The sequence below is a fragment of the Montipora foliosa genome, chromosome 1, assembly GCF_036669935.1.
Source record: "Montipora foliosa isolate CH-2021 chromosome 1, ASM3666993v2, whole genome shotgun sequence".
In the NCBI taxonomy this organism is placed as follows: Eukaryota; Metazoa; Cnidaria; class Anthozoa; order Scleractinia; family Acroporidae; genus Montipora; species Montipora foliosa.
This window is the reverse complement of record NC_090869.1, coordinates 25,299,676-25,314,675: the sequence shown is the minus strand read 5'-3', so window position 1 is coordinate 25,314,675 and position 15,000 is coordinate 25,299,676. Positions and strand designations below refer to the sequence as shown.

Here is a 15,000-nt window from a genome sequence, read left to right as displayed (position 1 = left end):
ATTGAGTCAAGTGTTGCCAAGCTGAAAAATGTGAGTGGGAAACAAAACTTCCCAGGGCAAAACATCTGACACGTTCAGAATCTGATAAAAATTTAATAAAACAAGAAATTATTATTCCATTCACGCTTGTTGGATATGAGACTGGTTACAGCCAACATTTAAAAATTTTTTAATTGTCCTATTTATAGGATATATAGGAGGATTTCTTAAAATATAGGCTCTTTTATAGGATCAGAAGATAATGACCTTGAAGCATTTAATTCTTGTTCAGAGCTGGGGTCTTTTTACTTTAAAATTTTCCTTATTTGGATGTAGCGTAGCTCGGGCATTTTCCCGCGTGTGCAGATTGGAACTTATTTTTGTCCATATTTGGGCATAAAATTGGTGTCGTAAAATCCCCAGCTTTGTTCCAAGGAAAAGAGTTACGAGTTATCCGCTTCATGGTCACGTGCTTCTGATAGGATCCTATACAAATTGAAGGATAAATGGGAAATATTGGACGTCTGGGAGGCCTGTAAACTCTATTGAAGTTTACCTTGTCTGGTAATTTGTTTAGGGATACCAGCTGAAAATAAAACAAAAGTAGAGGTAAAGTAAGTACGGTATCTTTATGCATTTCAGACCTGTGTTCTGTAATTAGAGTTTTTTAAGTCAGCAGCTGATTTAAAAATCACCTTTAAATCACATGAAGCTTTGTAAAATAAGCATGCCATTATTTTAGAAAATCACCTCTGGCTTGTTCCAATTCCTCTCTAAGTCTCTTTATCTCAGCTTGAAGAGCTGTTATGCTTCCAGTGGCATCTTCATTAACCACAGCCTGATGATTAGGAAAGTAAAGAAAACGTTTATCTTTCAAAGAACTCCATACCTTACTGAAAAAGGGAGAGGAAAGTACATTAATTTCTTGTTGCTCAATCTCACCTTGTTCTTGATCATCTTTGCTCTCTTTGCAAAGTTAAGAGTGGACAGTGTCTCGCCAAAACATCTAAAATCAAAGGATAATATTCTGTAAACAAATGCATTTGCATTTAATACAACTTTTTCTCACTGACAGTATCGAGTTGTTTGATGCTGAATTGTTCCATACCTGGCCTCAGTTGTTTAAAAGGTGGATAACACTATCCAACGGATAACTCAGGTATCACTAAACATTTTTTTATTTTTGATCATAAGAGCAGTCATTAGTTATGCACAAGCCTATGTAAATCCCACACCACCCCCCCCCCCCCCCCCAACCAGAGAAAGGCGAGGTCATTAGCAGGACAAACCCAGTGTATTGTATGACATTCAAAACTACCCTGGTATGCAGGACTGCAGAATAGAACTGTGTCACCGAGACTGGGACCAAACTAGACACAGACAGAAAGAAATGTGAGTTTAAATCATTGCTTGTTAATCTGGTTTTGCCTACATTTTGCTTGCGATCCAAAATACATTAAAGTCACTGAATGGAAAACCATGCTGACTGTTTTATTTTGTTATTAGTGATATTTTAGACAAAATTTGCGTATCCTTTTGCTGGTAGGTGGGAACAAGCAGGGGCATTGGAATGGAAATATTGCCCTTGGGGGCAGGAAAAGTAGCTCAGTTTCTCTTGTCCTTTTGTCCAATTCCCCTCCTTTTCCTGGATTGGGGAGGGGTGGGGGTGATTTACATTGACTGGTGCATTACTTACTGATAAGGAACTTACTTTGCAGAAGGATGTACATTCGCTATGAGATAGGTTTTGGCATTTCCACCCAAAGAGTCCTGCACAAGACAAAGTAAATAATAACAGTAAATGTTAGATTCATGCACTTAAGGACGTTCGCGCCCAAAACGTTCCCACGTACAGATTTTTTTTAAACTTGCCACGCAGAAAGGTAATGATCTACTTTTGCCAAAAAGGCAAAAAAAATGGGGGGTCACCGTGCTCGTTTTCGAGATCATGAGGTGCATTTTTAGAAGATTGCGTTACTCTAAGACGATCTTAGCTTACAACTGCCAGCAATAAAAAAGCTACATGAGTTAACGCCCACGTCGCCAGTGGAGGGTAGGTGCCCAGGAAGCCTGGGGGCTGCAACCGCAGTCACATCCCCAAGGCGCTAGAACACCCGACTGGCCTGCCCAACCCGCAACCAAGCCACGAGCCCCCCGCGCCAGGCCCCCCTAAGGCACCCGTCACACTTGAGCCAGATAGCTCAGTGGAATAATAATAATAATAATAATAACACACAAAAAAAAAAAGAGCACAAAAAAAAAGAAAGAAAGGGGGGGAGAGGGAGGGAACGCCGAGAACCACTAAACTCCTAAACCGACTCACAACGCCACGCCAACAAACACGCTGCAAGCACATTGGACAACGCATGCACTACGCAGGAATACCGCTGAACCATGTCAGCCCCAGGGCCCCCCCAACCTAAAGAGTGCTGCAAACGCTACAAAAACGCATAACAACGCTGACAAACGCCTGCAAAACGCTACTGACCGGACTAGCTCCCGGTCGTGAACCATGTAACTATAACAAACGCTACAGAACGCACCAAAACGCTGAACAACGCTACCAGACGGCCAAGACACTAACAACCGCCTGCAAAACACTACTGACCAGACTAGCTCCTAGTCGTTAACTATGTTAAATTTTATTTAACTATATTTAACGCCCACGTCGCCAGTGGAGGGTAGGTGCCCAGGAAGCCTGGGGGCTGCAACCGCAGTCACATCCCCAAGGCGCTAGAACACCCGACTGGCCTGCCCAACCCGCAACCAAGCCACGAGCCCCCCGCGCCATGCCGAAGGGATCTCCGGGTAAGAAGAACCCGGAGCAAGGGGGCTCGGGGCAACTAGGCCTAAGCCCCCGATAGCCCAAACCTGAGGCACCCACCCCCGCTGGTAACCAGAGAAATCCACTACCTGTTACGCCACCAACTGGGAGGAAACACGGACAATGGAACTAACTGGAGTTCTGATATAGATCTGGTATGCCTCGCTCGACCAACGCCCCAAGGTTTTGATCAGGTGATCCGGAACACCACGTGCCGCTGCAGTGGTCGCCGCCCCAATCCGGAAACTATGGCCAGAGTAGGCGCCGGAGTACCCAGCCCCATGTAGGGTAGACTGCAAAAAGGATGATAGCTGCTGCCGGGTAAGAGGACGACCATCACTAAACAAGAACAGGGCCCTGGAGCAGACCCACGCAGAGACAAGTACGTGCCCAACGCTGTTATGGGGCACACAGAGCCCGAGCCACGCCCCAAGTAGATATCACAACCCACACGGAAGGGGTCTGTCTTGGAACACTTGATACGGACTTTGAAACAAGAGGGATTCACCAAGGAGTCCGCTTGCAGGTCGCTAACAGTCATATGGGTGTGAGGATCAAAGGCCGAGTTGACCGTGAATTCGCCCGCACGCAAAAACCCAAAAAATGCCAAGCAGCACGCAGCCCACAACATCACATGGTCTCTAGTAGACAGGTCCAAAGAGCACTGAATGACCTTCAGATGATCAACGGTGATAGGTAGGCGCCTGGGTGACACTGGACCTTGAACTCGCTTAATACCCCTTAGCAGACGCTGCAAACGAAGACAGTTGACTAGCGGGTCGGGAAGGCCATGGTCAATGTGAAGGGAGCGCACTGCTGATAGATAGACCTTGATGGAGGAATGGTTCAGGTTGTCGGCCAGGAAGGAAGCAAAGCGCATGAGAGTCTCCTCAGTGGCTGGGGGGATGGAGCCATCCTGGTTTGCACGACCATCCTGGCGGCAAAAGTCTGTAAATCGACGTTGGGCGGATCGGTACACTCGTCGGGTGGAAGGTGCAAGACCTTGGGTAAGTAAGAACCGACACTTCTGAGTCAAGGCATCTGAAGCGCTGCCAGAAGGGAAGCAGGAATAGGAGACGGGGTTGGGTCGGCCTGTGGCTCCAGGCGTCTGGACCGCTGAAATTGGAATCGAGAGAGTGCATCAGCAACTGGATTAGCTTTGCCTCGAACAGATGAAGCTGTAAATGAGAAGGAATGATGGATGGCCAGCATAGTCAAATAACGCAGCAACACCATTAGGTTTTTGTCCCGCGAGGTGCCAGACTTAAGTACAGCCACCACAGACTCGTTGTCACAAAAGAACTCGACCCGCCGAGATACCCACTGACAGCCCCACAGATAGGCTGCCACTACAATTGGGAAGAGCTCCTTGTACGCTATGGATGAGGAACTTTGTGCAGCTGACCAGGCACCAGCAAACCAGTGGGATTTAAAAATAGCTCCATAGCCCAAAGAGCCCGCTGCATCCGATGAGACCTGGAAGTCCGGGAGAGGTGCCCATGTGGGCATGCAGAAAAAACTGAGGCCATCCCAAGTTTGGAACAGTTCCCGCCACCAGGTTAAATCCCGCCGAAATTCCTGGTTAAGCCTAATGGGGTGATCATCACGGCGAAAGGCACAAAGCAAGTCGATCATCCGGCGAAGGAATGTCCTACCCTGTGGGGCGACCTTGCAGGCGTGATGGAGATGGCCAATCGGGATTCCAGCTCGCGACGTTTACAAAAACGTTTTGCCGACCACTCATCTAACAGTGAAACAATCCTATCTCTCTTGTCAGTCGGAAGGCGAGCCTGAAGGTTCTCGGAGTCAAGTTCAATCCCAAGGATTGTAAGACGAGTCGCGGGTCCCTCCAACTTATCTGGATTAAGGGGAAGGCCAAGTTTTGTACACAGACGAACGCAGGTTTGAAGGTTGTTGTGGCACACAGGGGACGCCGGTGGGCCCAAAGTGAGGAAATCGTCCAAGTAATGACGGAGAAATGTAACCTCATAATTGTGAACCAGGATCCATTCAACCAGGTCTGCAATGGCGGTGAAAATAAATGGTGCTGAACGCAGCCCAAAAGGGAGCACCAAATCCACAAAATATTGCCCACGCCACTTCATGCCAAGAAGGGGGCGATCGTCTGGGTGGATAGCCACATTCCGATATGCACTGGCCACGTCGAACTTGGCCATTAACGTTCCTCGACCCAGAGACATTATGCCATCAATGAAAGCATCCACTGAAACATACTGAACTGTAAACGGGGGCTTAGGGATGCCGTCATTGACGCTTTGCCCCTCTGGGGATGATAGGTCTAAAATGAGACGCCACTTCCCAGGCTGATTAGTTTTGGGGATCACCCCGAAACGACTTATTTGCAATGACGGAAGCGGGGGCACTGGAAAAGGACCTGCCACCCTGCCAGAAGAGACTTCAGCTTGCAAGTAGGAGTCAATCACTGATGGGTGCTCAGCAGAGCTACGCATGTTTGAAGATGCAGATTTGAGGGACACCAAGGATGGGTCAAAGCCTATCCGAAATCCATCCCGTATGCCAGAAGTCACAAATGCCACAGCTGACTTGTTGGGATGGTGGCATAATTCGGCTTGAAATTGATCCAACTGTAATGGTGTGACCTGAGACACCGGAGATAACGGGGCAAAAGAGACAACTGGAACGCTGGGCTTAACTGGAACAGAAACGGGAACTGAGACTGGAACTGAAACTGGAACAGGACAAAACAACTTTGCCAACTGAGGCAATCCATTCGGCTGGCGAGGCAACGCAATCACATCATTCAAACTATGTACAAACACAACACTGGGCGAACCTCGCCCCTCAGTACTGTCCCCTGCTCCCTCCAGGGGAGGGGGAGCGGGAACGGGAACGAAATCCAGCTGAGCGGGGAAAGGGGCAGTTAGCCTTGGTATGCTCTCCCTCGCAATTGCTGCAGTTGTGGCGGAACTTGCACTTCCCAAATAGCCACCGGCATTTCCCTTCATTCCAGGAATGGCAGAATGGTGTGCGTCGGTGGGAGTCTGGGCTGTCTGAGGAAGACTGAGGAAACCCGGAAAGGGAAGACGGCCTTGGTTGCAGTGAGGACGATGCTGGCAAACGCAAATGAAAACTATACAGATCCAAATTCATTTTGGACCAATCCGTAAGGCCCGAGGCAGCGGCATCCCTTCTGAAGGCCAGATCGTATTCAAGCCAAGCCAGACCTGGATATTGGCGGGCTGTTTGAATAATGAGCAGCTTATATCTGGTCAAGTCTAACCAACGCAGGGGGTGAGAGGCACACAGGACCAGCTGGAAAATCGTGAAGGCCTCAGTCCAAGTAAGAATATCCTTGATTTCAACCTGCCTGCGTTTTGCGTTGGACACCAGGAGTTTACCCTCCAGGAAGGTCTGTGGTTCCTGATCCCCAGCTCGGAGATTGACTGTAAGTAGATCCGCCAACTCCACGAACTGGCCCTCGATGATCTTCTTGGCCAATTTTGCCGGGACTGGTGCATGACCAGGACCAACAATGAAAGCCTTCTCAGACGTAGGCACTGATCCAGAGTTACCAAAACTTGGCAGGCTGCCGGATACACTGGGACTCGCGAATGGAGAGGTAATGGGGGCCATGAAGCGGGCCGAGCTTGAGTCAGTGATGGCTGACACAGGAGAAAAGGTAGGAATGAAGGCCGGCAAAGTAAACGTACCTGATGACGCCCCAAAAGCCATAGACGAGACATTGACATCACAAGAAACAGCAGTCGATCCAGAGGAGCTAGATGGAGTGACGCCAACAGAAGTGCCAAGGACGGAAGGGGGTAATGGCGAGGGGGCGCTCCCTTGAATTGAAGAGATGATAGTCGGAAGGGTGCTTCCAAGCGCGCGAACAACAGCCTCGGCGATCGAATCGACGGCCAAAGGCGCCACGGGGCCAGAGGGAGCCGTAGAAACCACCATCGGCGCGGGGGACAAGAGAGGTATGTCCTCCGAACGAAGTCCAGCGGACAAGCTATTGTTGGTTGAACGAGGTGGGTTCGGCATGATGTATGATCGAACACCAACCAGCGACGAGCGAGTTAGAGGCGACCACGAAAAAGAAGTGAAAAACGAACCAACAAACACGACAGAGAGCGAGAAAAAACCGCGGGCGATGAAGGACGAAATCCTTTGGCCACGCTAACGGATCGGCGAGCACACTACGGTCCAGGGACGAAAGAGCGACGAGTGAAGGAAAGACAAACCAATAAACACGACATCCGCCTAAGAAAAACCCTGGTCGATGACTGACGAAATCCTTAGAATTTATTCCTTTGTTGACCACAACTGGGAACCGCTACACTAAGCCCGCCAAAATAAACGTATCGGAGCACACGATGGTCCGAAGCACGAAAGAGCGATGAGCGAGTACAGACAAACCAACAGACACGACAGAGGGCGAGGAAACCACGGTCGATGACGGAAGAAATCCTTGTGTTTTCTCTATTGTTGTTTTTCTTTTGTTGACCACAACTGGGAACCGCTACACTAAGCCCGCCAAAGAAACGCCACGCTATCTGAGCGACGAGCCGACTATCGGAACTGGTACAAGAGAAGGTAAGACGAACCACAACACGGCGGTGAAGACGAGATGGAGACGGTCGAAGATCGAAGAACTTCTATTTCAACCTGGACAGCGACCGAGATAGCCAACGAAGCGAGAAGAAGAACGCCGAGAACCACTAAACTCCTAAACCGACTCACAACGCCACGCCAACAAACACGCTGCAAGCACATTGGACAACGCATGCACTACGCAGGAATACCGCTGAACCATGTCAGCCCCAGGGCCCCCCCAACCTAAAGAGTGCTGCAAACGCTACAAAAACGCATAACAACGCTGACAAACGCCTGCAAAACGCTACTGACCGGACTAGCTCCCGGTCGTGAACCATGTAACTATAACAAACGCTACAGAACGCACCAAAACGCTGAACAACGCTACCAGACGGCCAAGACACTAACAACCGCCTGCAAAACACTACTGACCAGACTAGCTCCTAGTCGTTAACTATGTTAAATTTTATTTAACTATATTGAAATTTAGATCAGGTAAACGTACTCAGTTCAACATAACTAATATAACTAAATTAACCTATGCAACTGATGTCTTTTTCTGAGGTGAAATAGACCTTGAAAAACGATACATATTAGTCTAAGAAAGAAAACTTCGGTCGCACGAGTGCATAAAAGGCCAAATATTTCTAACTTCTCACGTACAGATTTTTTTTGTTTTTTGTTAAAATGGACAATCAAGAAAGGAAGTGATCTACGGAAAGAAAAATGGGGGTCACCGAGCATTCAAGAGAGTAAAATCGCTGCAAAGTTCTCAAAGCGATTGTCTATTCGCACTGTCACGCTATTGCGTGACATTTACGAGAAGACCTGGGTCCACAGCTATCCCATGATGCCACATACTTTCATGTTCCATTCTTTTGGAAAATTTTTGAGCCTTTAGCATCGTGGTTACCTGCGTGGTCTACGATGCATGACGTGTGCGTGACATGTGCGAAAAGATGCACAGTAGCAATGGGCGCGAACGTCCTTAACCTATATCATTTACTTAAAGGTACATGTTTTGGACCTTAGCACTATCTTCCAGAAAATCACTCTTCTCATGTTAAGACTGTGAGCACTCTCTTTTGCTTGAAAATCCGCCGAGAGAACATGATATGCAAGGGGCGAAGCCTTGAGCCGCAAGCAGCACGAGAATCGCTCCTCGCATCTCACGGCTTTGCCCCTTGCATATCACATTCTGTCAGCAGATTTTTGAGCAAAAGATAGACTGCTCGCAGTCTACTCATGTGTACTTCACATCTACATTTCAGCCAACGCAAGTTTTTAGAGTATCATGCAAATTGTTTCCAAAATCAAAACTATCTCCATGAACTAACATAATAATCCTCATGAAAAAAATGCTTGGTTTGTTAACTGTAACATTATAGTTTCAACTCTTAAGTTAGCTTTTGTCCTTTCACGAAAAAAAAAAATGCTACTGAATATTTAAACCTAAGTACTCACCCTTAGGAGAAAGGTCAGCTTGGAGTCTCTGTAGTGAACATGCCTGGTTTTTCCATGGGTAATATCAACAAGTGCCATTATCACATTGCCCAAAGCTGAGAGTGATTTGTTTATACTACTTGCCTCCTGTGGGAGAAACAACAGGCAAGGCAAATGTTAGCATCTAAATTCTCAAGGAAGTAGGAACCTTTTGTGCAAAAAGACAATAAAGAACTGTACAGGATAAATCAATATCATCTGTTGGATCTAGCGCAATTGGTTTCGCCATGCCTTATCCACTGGATAGTGATTTATCTGGTGGAGAGCGCTACCCATTGTTTGAACAACTGGGGCCTATTATTACCAACAAAACAATAATTATTATTTACTGGACCGTGATAGCCGACATGTTTCACACAGTTACAGATACAACACTAAAAGCAAATCCATTACAAATCACGGATCATTAAAATCATCAGCTAAAGTTAGCCTGGTTTTAGGATTATATTTTGACAGTTGAAATAATTATATGTTGAAACTTACTGTCAAACCAGTAAAATGGATTGTCAATGTTTGACAAAAGAGAAATGAAAAGGAAGAAGTAACAGAATGAACAAATATCAAGAATTCCTGGTAGAAAGAATGTTAAACATAAAATGAATCCTCTAGATGAAAAAAAATTTGATGATAGTTTACCTTTAGTCGCACGCCCTCAGCATGAGTATCCTTTTGCCTCTCAGACCCTGCCAAGTCCACAAGGTGAAGTCGAGACACTTTAATGCTAGCCATACCAGCTTTGCGCTCCTTTGATTCTAAAGTTACAGTAAAAACAGCATGGCTGCGGCTGCTTTCTCTGTTCATAGATGTGGAAGCAACTCTTCTGTTCAACCATCCTGAGTTGAGCACCTGCCATAGATACATGTACCTTGACTTGTGTTTATTACAATTAACTAATTTTGGGTTTTAGATCCCTTTTTAGTTCAAACCAAAAGCCATTGGCAGAGTGTCACCAGTCAGAAACTACATCAACAAATGCAAAAAATTGTTCACAACACAACATTAATTTTTATTATAAGCACAAGTCAACACTAGTGATCCAGAACACCTCCAAGATTATTACAGTAGATGCAACCGCAAATTTCTAGATAACCGGGTTTCAATCAGGATGTTCCTCTTTTAAACACAGTTTCTTGAGATCTTAAAATTTTGTTTCTCATCCACAATGGTACACTCTCAATTCACTAAAGTTCCGGGTAACGTTAAATATGTACTTTATATGTGGCTAAATGTAATTTAGGCAAGGTTAACTTCGAGCCAATGCTGCCCATTTTTGCTCATGACCTGTACGGCACCCTTAAAATAGCCCACTTTCGATATATGAAAATTCAGTCCTAAACAAAAGGCGTCATTTCGAGGCTCTGGGAAATAAATATCAGGATTTGTAAGAGTTTATTCCCCAGAGCCTCGAGATGATGCCTTCTGTTAAGAACTGAATTTCAATATATCGAAAGTGGGCTATTTGCAGGGGCTTTCACGAAAAGCTTTGCCTTCTAGTGATTGTTAAAGATCAGTGCCTTTGTGTACGAATCTTTGGAGGTAAGTACATGTATTTCCCCTGGACCAGTTCAGTGTAAAGGTGTCTATTAGCAGATGCCACTGGGGTGGTTCCCACTTGCAGGGTTGCCATGGATACCTCCCTGCTGGACCTGGACCTTCCCTCCTAACTTTTGAGGCATTATTTCCCAAGCTCATCAATTGGCAATGGGTTTTTAACACTATAATTTGATATCTTTGAAGGGAACAAGCCTCTGCAGCCAAACTCTTCACTCTGCCTAAGATTCTATTGATGGTGAACTACAACTAGTTAAACCAACATGTACATTCTGTAGAGAGCCTGTTTATTGAAGAGAATATATGAAAGTCCTATTCAAACTACAGATACACAGACAGTGTAGGAAACAATAATTTTCTTTCAAAAAGGACATTACAGTTAATGATTTACAGCTTAAGCAGACTTTGTTGTAAACAAGACTGGAAAATGCAGGCTTGAATGCTTGAAAGGCCCTTTTACCTCAAATCAACCGCGCCTCCCAACTCTGCGACCCAGGTTCAACCCTGGCCTCGGGTCACATGTGGGCTGAGTTTCAGTTGATCTCAATCTGACTCTGAGGGTTTTTCTCCAGGTTTTCCTCCTTCATCAAAATCGACTCTCAGTCAGTTACATCAGGTACCCTCGATAGGGATAACCTCTGGTATCCTTCCCTTTCATTGAGTTAAATGAACAAAGTTATTATTATTATTATTATTTTTATTATTATTTTTATTATTTTTATTATTATTATTATTATTATTATTATTATTATTACAAATAAATTGACCAACTCCCAAATGGCTTGATAGCTCAGTGGTAGAGCAAGTGCAGTACAATCGCACAGTCAAGGGTTGAAGTCCTGATCAATCCTGGATTTTTGAACAGGCTTCTATGCAAGCTGTTTCATTAACTGTAATGATCTTTCGTTAAGAAAATGAGGGTTCATTGCTATTATATACCCTATAGGCATCTCTGGCACTGGCAACATCTCTTTCAAGCAGCCCATCCACAAACACTCCTTTCTTAATGTCTTCTCGTAGCGAAAGTCCAGTAGATGCAGGATCCAGTAGGTCAAATATCTGTTCATTGTAGATCTCAAGGAAAGAGCAGCGACAAAGAAACTCCACATGTTCACCATGCTAAAAAAAACAGATGTCAAGTGTACAGTGTAGTCGGTAAGCACCAGTAATAAACATTAAACATGTATCCCACCAGTGCTGGAAATAACAGTCGGTCATCAGACATTGTCCGACCAAATTTTGAAAATGTCCGGCCAATTTCACATTATGATCAGACATGATAACTGAACATCTCATTATCACATCTTGAGTTCTCTTCTTCAAGGTGTTGTCAGTCAATAAATTATGTCCGGTCCAATTTGGCAAATGTCCGACCAAAAGGAAGATTTGAAAGGACATATGTCCTGTGGATACAGAAATTATTTCCAGCACTAATGGGACAGTACTTTTGACAACAAACTTGGGCTTCAATGAGGTCTCCCTTATTGCTTTGCCCACACCCTCAATCTTCACCACCCACTAACAACATTGATGGCAAAGCGGGACCAACAACTTTGAATGGGGAAAGAGGGGACACACATTCACTCTGCCAAATTTTACCAGCAGTGATTCATACTGAGGAAGACTAATATTTTTTCATAATCTGAGAGCACGGCTTCAAGCCAACAGTTCTAGCTTTAGCTTCCTAGTTACCACCAAACCAGCTTGTCCACACCAGTCCCCAAAGTAACTCAGATAGTACCGTGAAAGTCCATGAATATAAGCAGCACCTTTTTTCAAAAAATTCAAATAAAAAATGTGGGTGCGGCTTATCTACGGAAACATCACCAAACCATGAAATATTTTCTTTCAGCATTTAATTCAAGGTTAAGAAACCACATTACAAATAATATTATACCACGTTTTACAAGTAGTCTTAAAAACAGAGGGAATGTATGATCAGGTCGGTTTTCCATATTTGGGAATCACATTGCAACCCAGTCTCCATGCTCTACCAGGAGGTAACGCTACAAAAGCCCTCAGCAATGTTATGTTTATAATCAAAGAGTCATCTATTTGTGGAATTTGCTTGGCTGCCGTCTTTTTTCATCGTTTAATCTCCAGCAAGAAAGTAAGGATGAATCACCTTGTGATAAGTTAGGCGCTCGTTGGGGCTACTCGTTCAGAAACTTGGTCGCCAGCGCTCGCAAGTAAGGTGCCCCAGGCGACCGGGCGACTGTTAGGCAGCAACCTTGCATCAATGGGGAAACCTTGGGAGTCAATGGGTTAAAATGCCAGTTCCCATTAGCTCACCTGTTTGTGATGAGTTTAAAATCTATTAAATCCTTAGAGTGCATTATAGATTTTAATCTGATTACCACCGCACAAATTAATGCCAGAAGTGCATCTAAAGTGGTCAGTTATTTTGAAGATATCTTCTCACACAACTGGGAGCCAAGCAAACCGACCATGCAGACCATGCAACCAAAATGTAATACACACATCATAATCATAATATACCTTATTGAAAAAACCATGAACACAGTTTTCAAACTGAATGGAATGTGATAAACACCCTAAAAAAAGCTACAAAGCTGCAATGAAAAGACTCATGAGGGGCGGGTGGGTGGGAGGGGCAGGTCAAGCAATGGCAGATGGCAAAAAACAAACTGAGCCTCCAACAAACCATGTGACCTGAAGACCCCACACACACTGGACCCCATTCTCCCAGCTGTGTGAGAAAACCATTTTCTGCTTTATTTATTCCTCAGCCAGCAGAAAAACTCACTTAATGCAAACAGATTTTACCCCTGAATAAATACCTTTTCCTGTTCTCTGTTCACCAGGCTGAATAAATATTCAAATGCACGTGGGATGACCCCTCGAAGCTGATGTGTGAAGCTCTCCTCCTCACCCTCAGCAGGCCCTAGTATAGACAAAAGAAAATAATCAGAACTACCCAAAATAGATAACAATAGATCAACATGGCAGGGGTCACCACACAACAGGAAAGAGGGGGAGGGAAAACAAAATTTAACTAATGGCAATGCAAATGGTTATGGTTAAGTAATCAAGAAGAAAATTTTAATTACTGCAGAAAATAAGGAATGGATAGCTAAAACACAATGCCTAAATCTAAAAAATCTGAAATCTGCCTAGAACTCTAAAAACTACATGTAAATTATTTAATCTATACTGTAAAACAAAATAATGTCCTCGTCCTGAGAGCAAAATACTGACTTTTAATGTTAATAAGATTTCACTTGAACTATTCTGAAATACATGTACATGTACACATATATTGAAAAGGAAGTGGTTGATAAAAATAATGCTGTGGACAATGATTTGCAACTCACCAAGCATAGTAAATGTCTTTCCCGAACCAGTCTGTCCACTGAAAAAACAAAGGACCACAAAAAGTGCAAGCATGAACACCAGTATCAGTAATGATTTTTTTTTTAAGTGAAAGTTCTGGAAGAATTCAATGGCAATGTTTTGTTTGTTTTTTCAAGGTAATCCACAGCAGATGACTGAAGATTCTGTTGAAACTGGCTAAATTAGCCCTAACAGGCCTCGCTGAATGTAAAATAGTGTATGAATTATTACTTACTAAGCAAATATGGTTCCATTATAACCAGCAACACAGCCCTCTACAATTTTCTTGCCAACTGCTCCAAATACTTCTTCCTATTATTTTAATAAGGGAAATGAAAATTTTGAATTCCATGCCCAATTGTACTGTTTTATTTTGGTTTTTTTTTGTCTTTTTTTCACTGAATGCACATAAGCCAAAAAGAAACAAAAAGAATTGAAATACCTGAGTTGTGTTGATGTCTGCTACATGATCAAATGAAAAATTTTTGGCATCAGGCTTCGAGTGCAATACAACTGTATTGCCCGATGTTACTTCCAAGCAAGGAGTCCTGTCAACGTCTGTTTCAAGATGCTTGCTTGGCGGCCTGACACGGACATACACCCTAATGTTATCACCTTCCCCACTAGAGAAAATAAAATACAAAAGGCAAAACAAATTGTCAAACTAAATTTCTCCCTTGTCAAGCCACCTGATCAAGGTTAACCAAAAGTAACTAAAATTGATATTTGCGTTGAACAATGATCATTCACAATGTTACTGGAACAGCGTTTGTATTTTGACATGGTAATGGAATGTTTCAATTTGCAGTATTTTCCAATGAACTAACAGTCAAATTAGTTAGATTCCTCTGGGACTACAAAAAACAAAGTTACAACAAAAAAATACTTTATCCTTTCACTGTAAAAATGAATGATGATTAAAATTTAAATTTTATACCCTTGATAGATTTTTTGATAATAGTTATTGATCATAAATTATGCCCTTGTCCGTCTGCATCAAAAAACCTGGCTTGATGTCTGCATTATCATAACTCTCCCTGGTTGGGCCCAAGACTACAACAGGCTGACCTGAATTTTAGATGCTATTCTACTTGAACAGACTAACAAAATTTAACACCTAAATTTCAAAGTAACATTTTCCAGACAAAAGACCTATTTCAGAAAACTCTTCTAATTCATGTACATGTACAAAAAGTAAAAGAATCCTGTTA

The 15,000-nt window shown here is 43.9% G+C and overlaps 1 protein-coding gene across 5 annotated transcripts in view; it reads right to left on the bottom strand.

The window, feature by feature from the left end:
* LOC137994670 (kinesin-like protein KIF15) overlaps positions 1-15,000 on the bottom strand; it is a 95,047-nt gene that overhangs the window by 36,058 nt on the left and 43,989 nt on the right. For all 5 annotated transcript variants that reach the window (XM_068840290.1, XM_068840283.1, XM_068840276.1 and 2 more), the window contains 11 exons: positions 14,232-14,412; positions 14,025-14,101; positions 13,771-13,808; positions 13,237-13,340; positions 11,375-11,554; positions 9,521-9,730; positions 8,846-8,971; positions 1,691-1,749; positions 922-985; positions 730-817; positions 536-565 (listed from right to left, as the gene is read on the bottom strand). In XM_068840290.1, the coding sequence (XP_068696391.1) occupies positions 536-565; positions 730-817; positions 922-985; positions 1,691-1,749; positions 8,846-8,971; positions 9,521-9,730; positions 11,375-11,554; positions 13,237-13,340; positions 13,771-13,808; positions 14,025-14,101; positions 14,232-14,412 (1,157 nt within the window). The remainder of the gene's footprint in view (positions 1-535; positions 566-729; positions 818-921; positions 986-1,690; positions 1,750-8,845; positions 8,972-9,520; positions 9,731-11,374; positions 11,555-13,236; positions 13,341-13,770; positions 13,809-14,024; positions 14,102-14,231; positions 14,413-15,000) is intronic.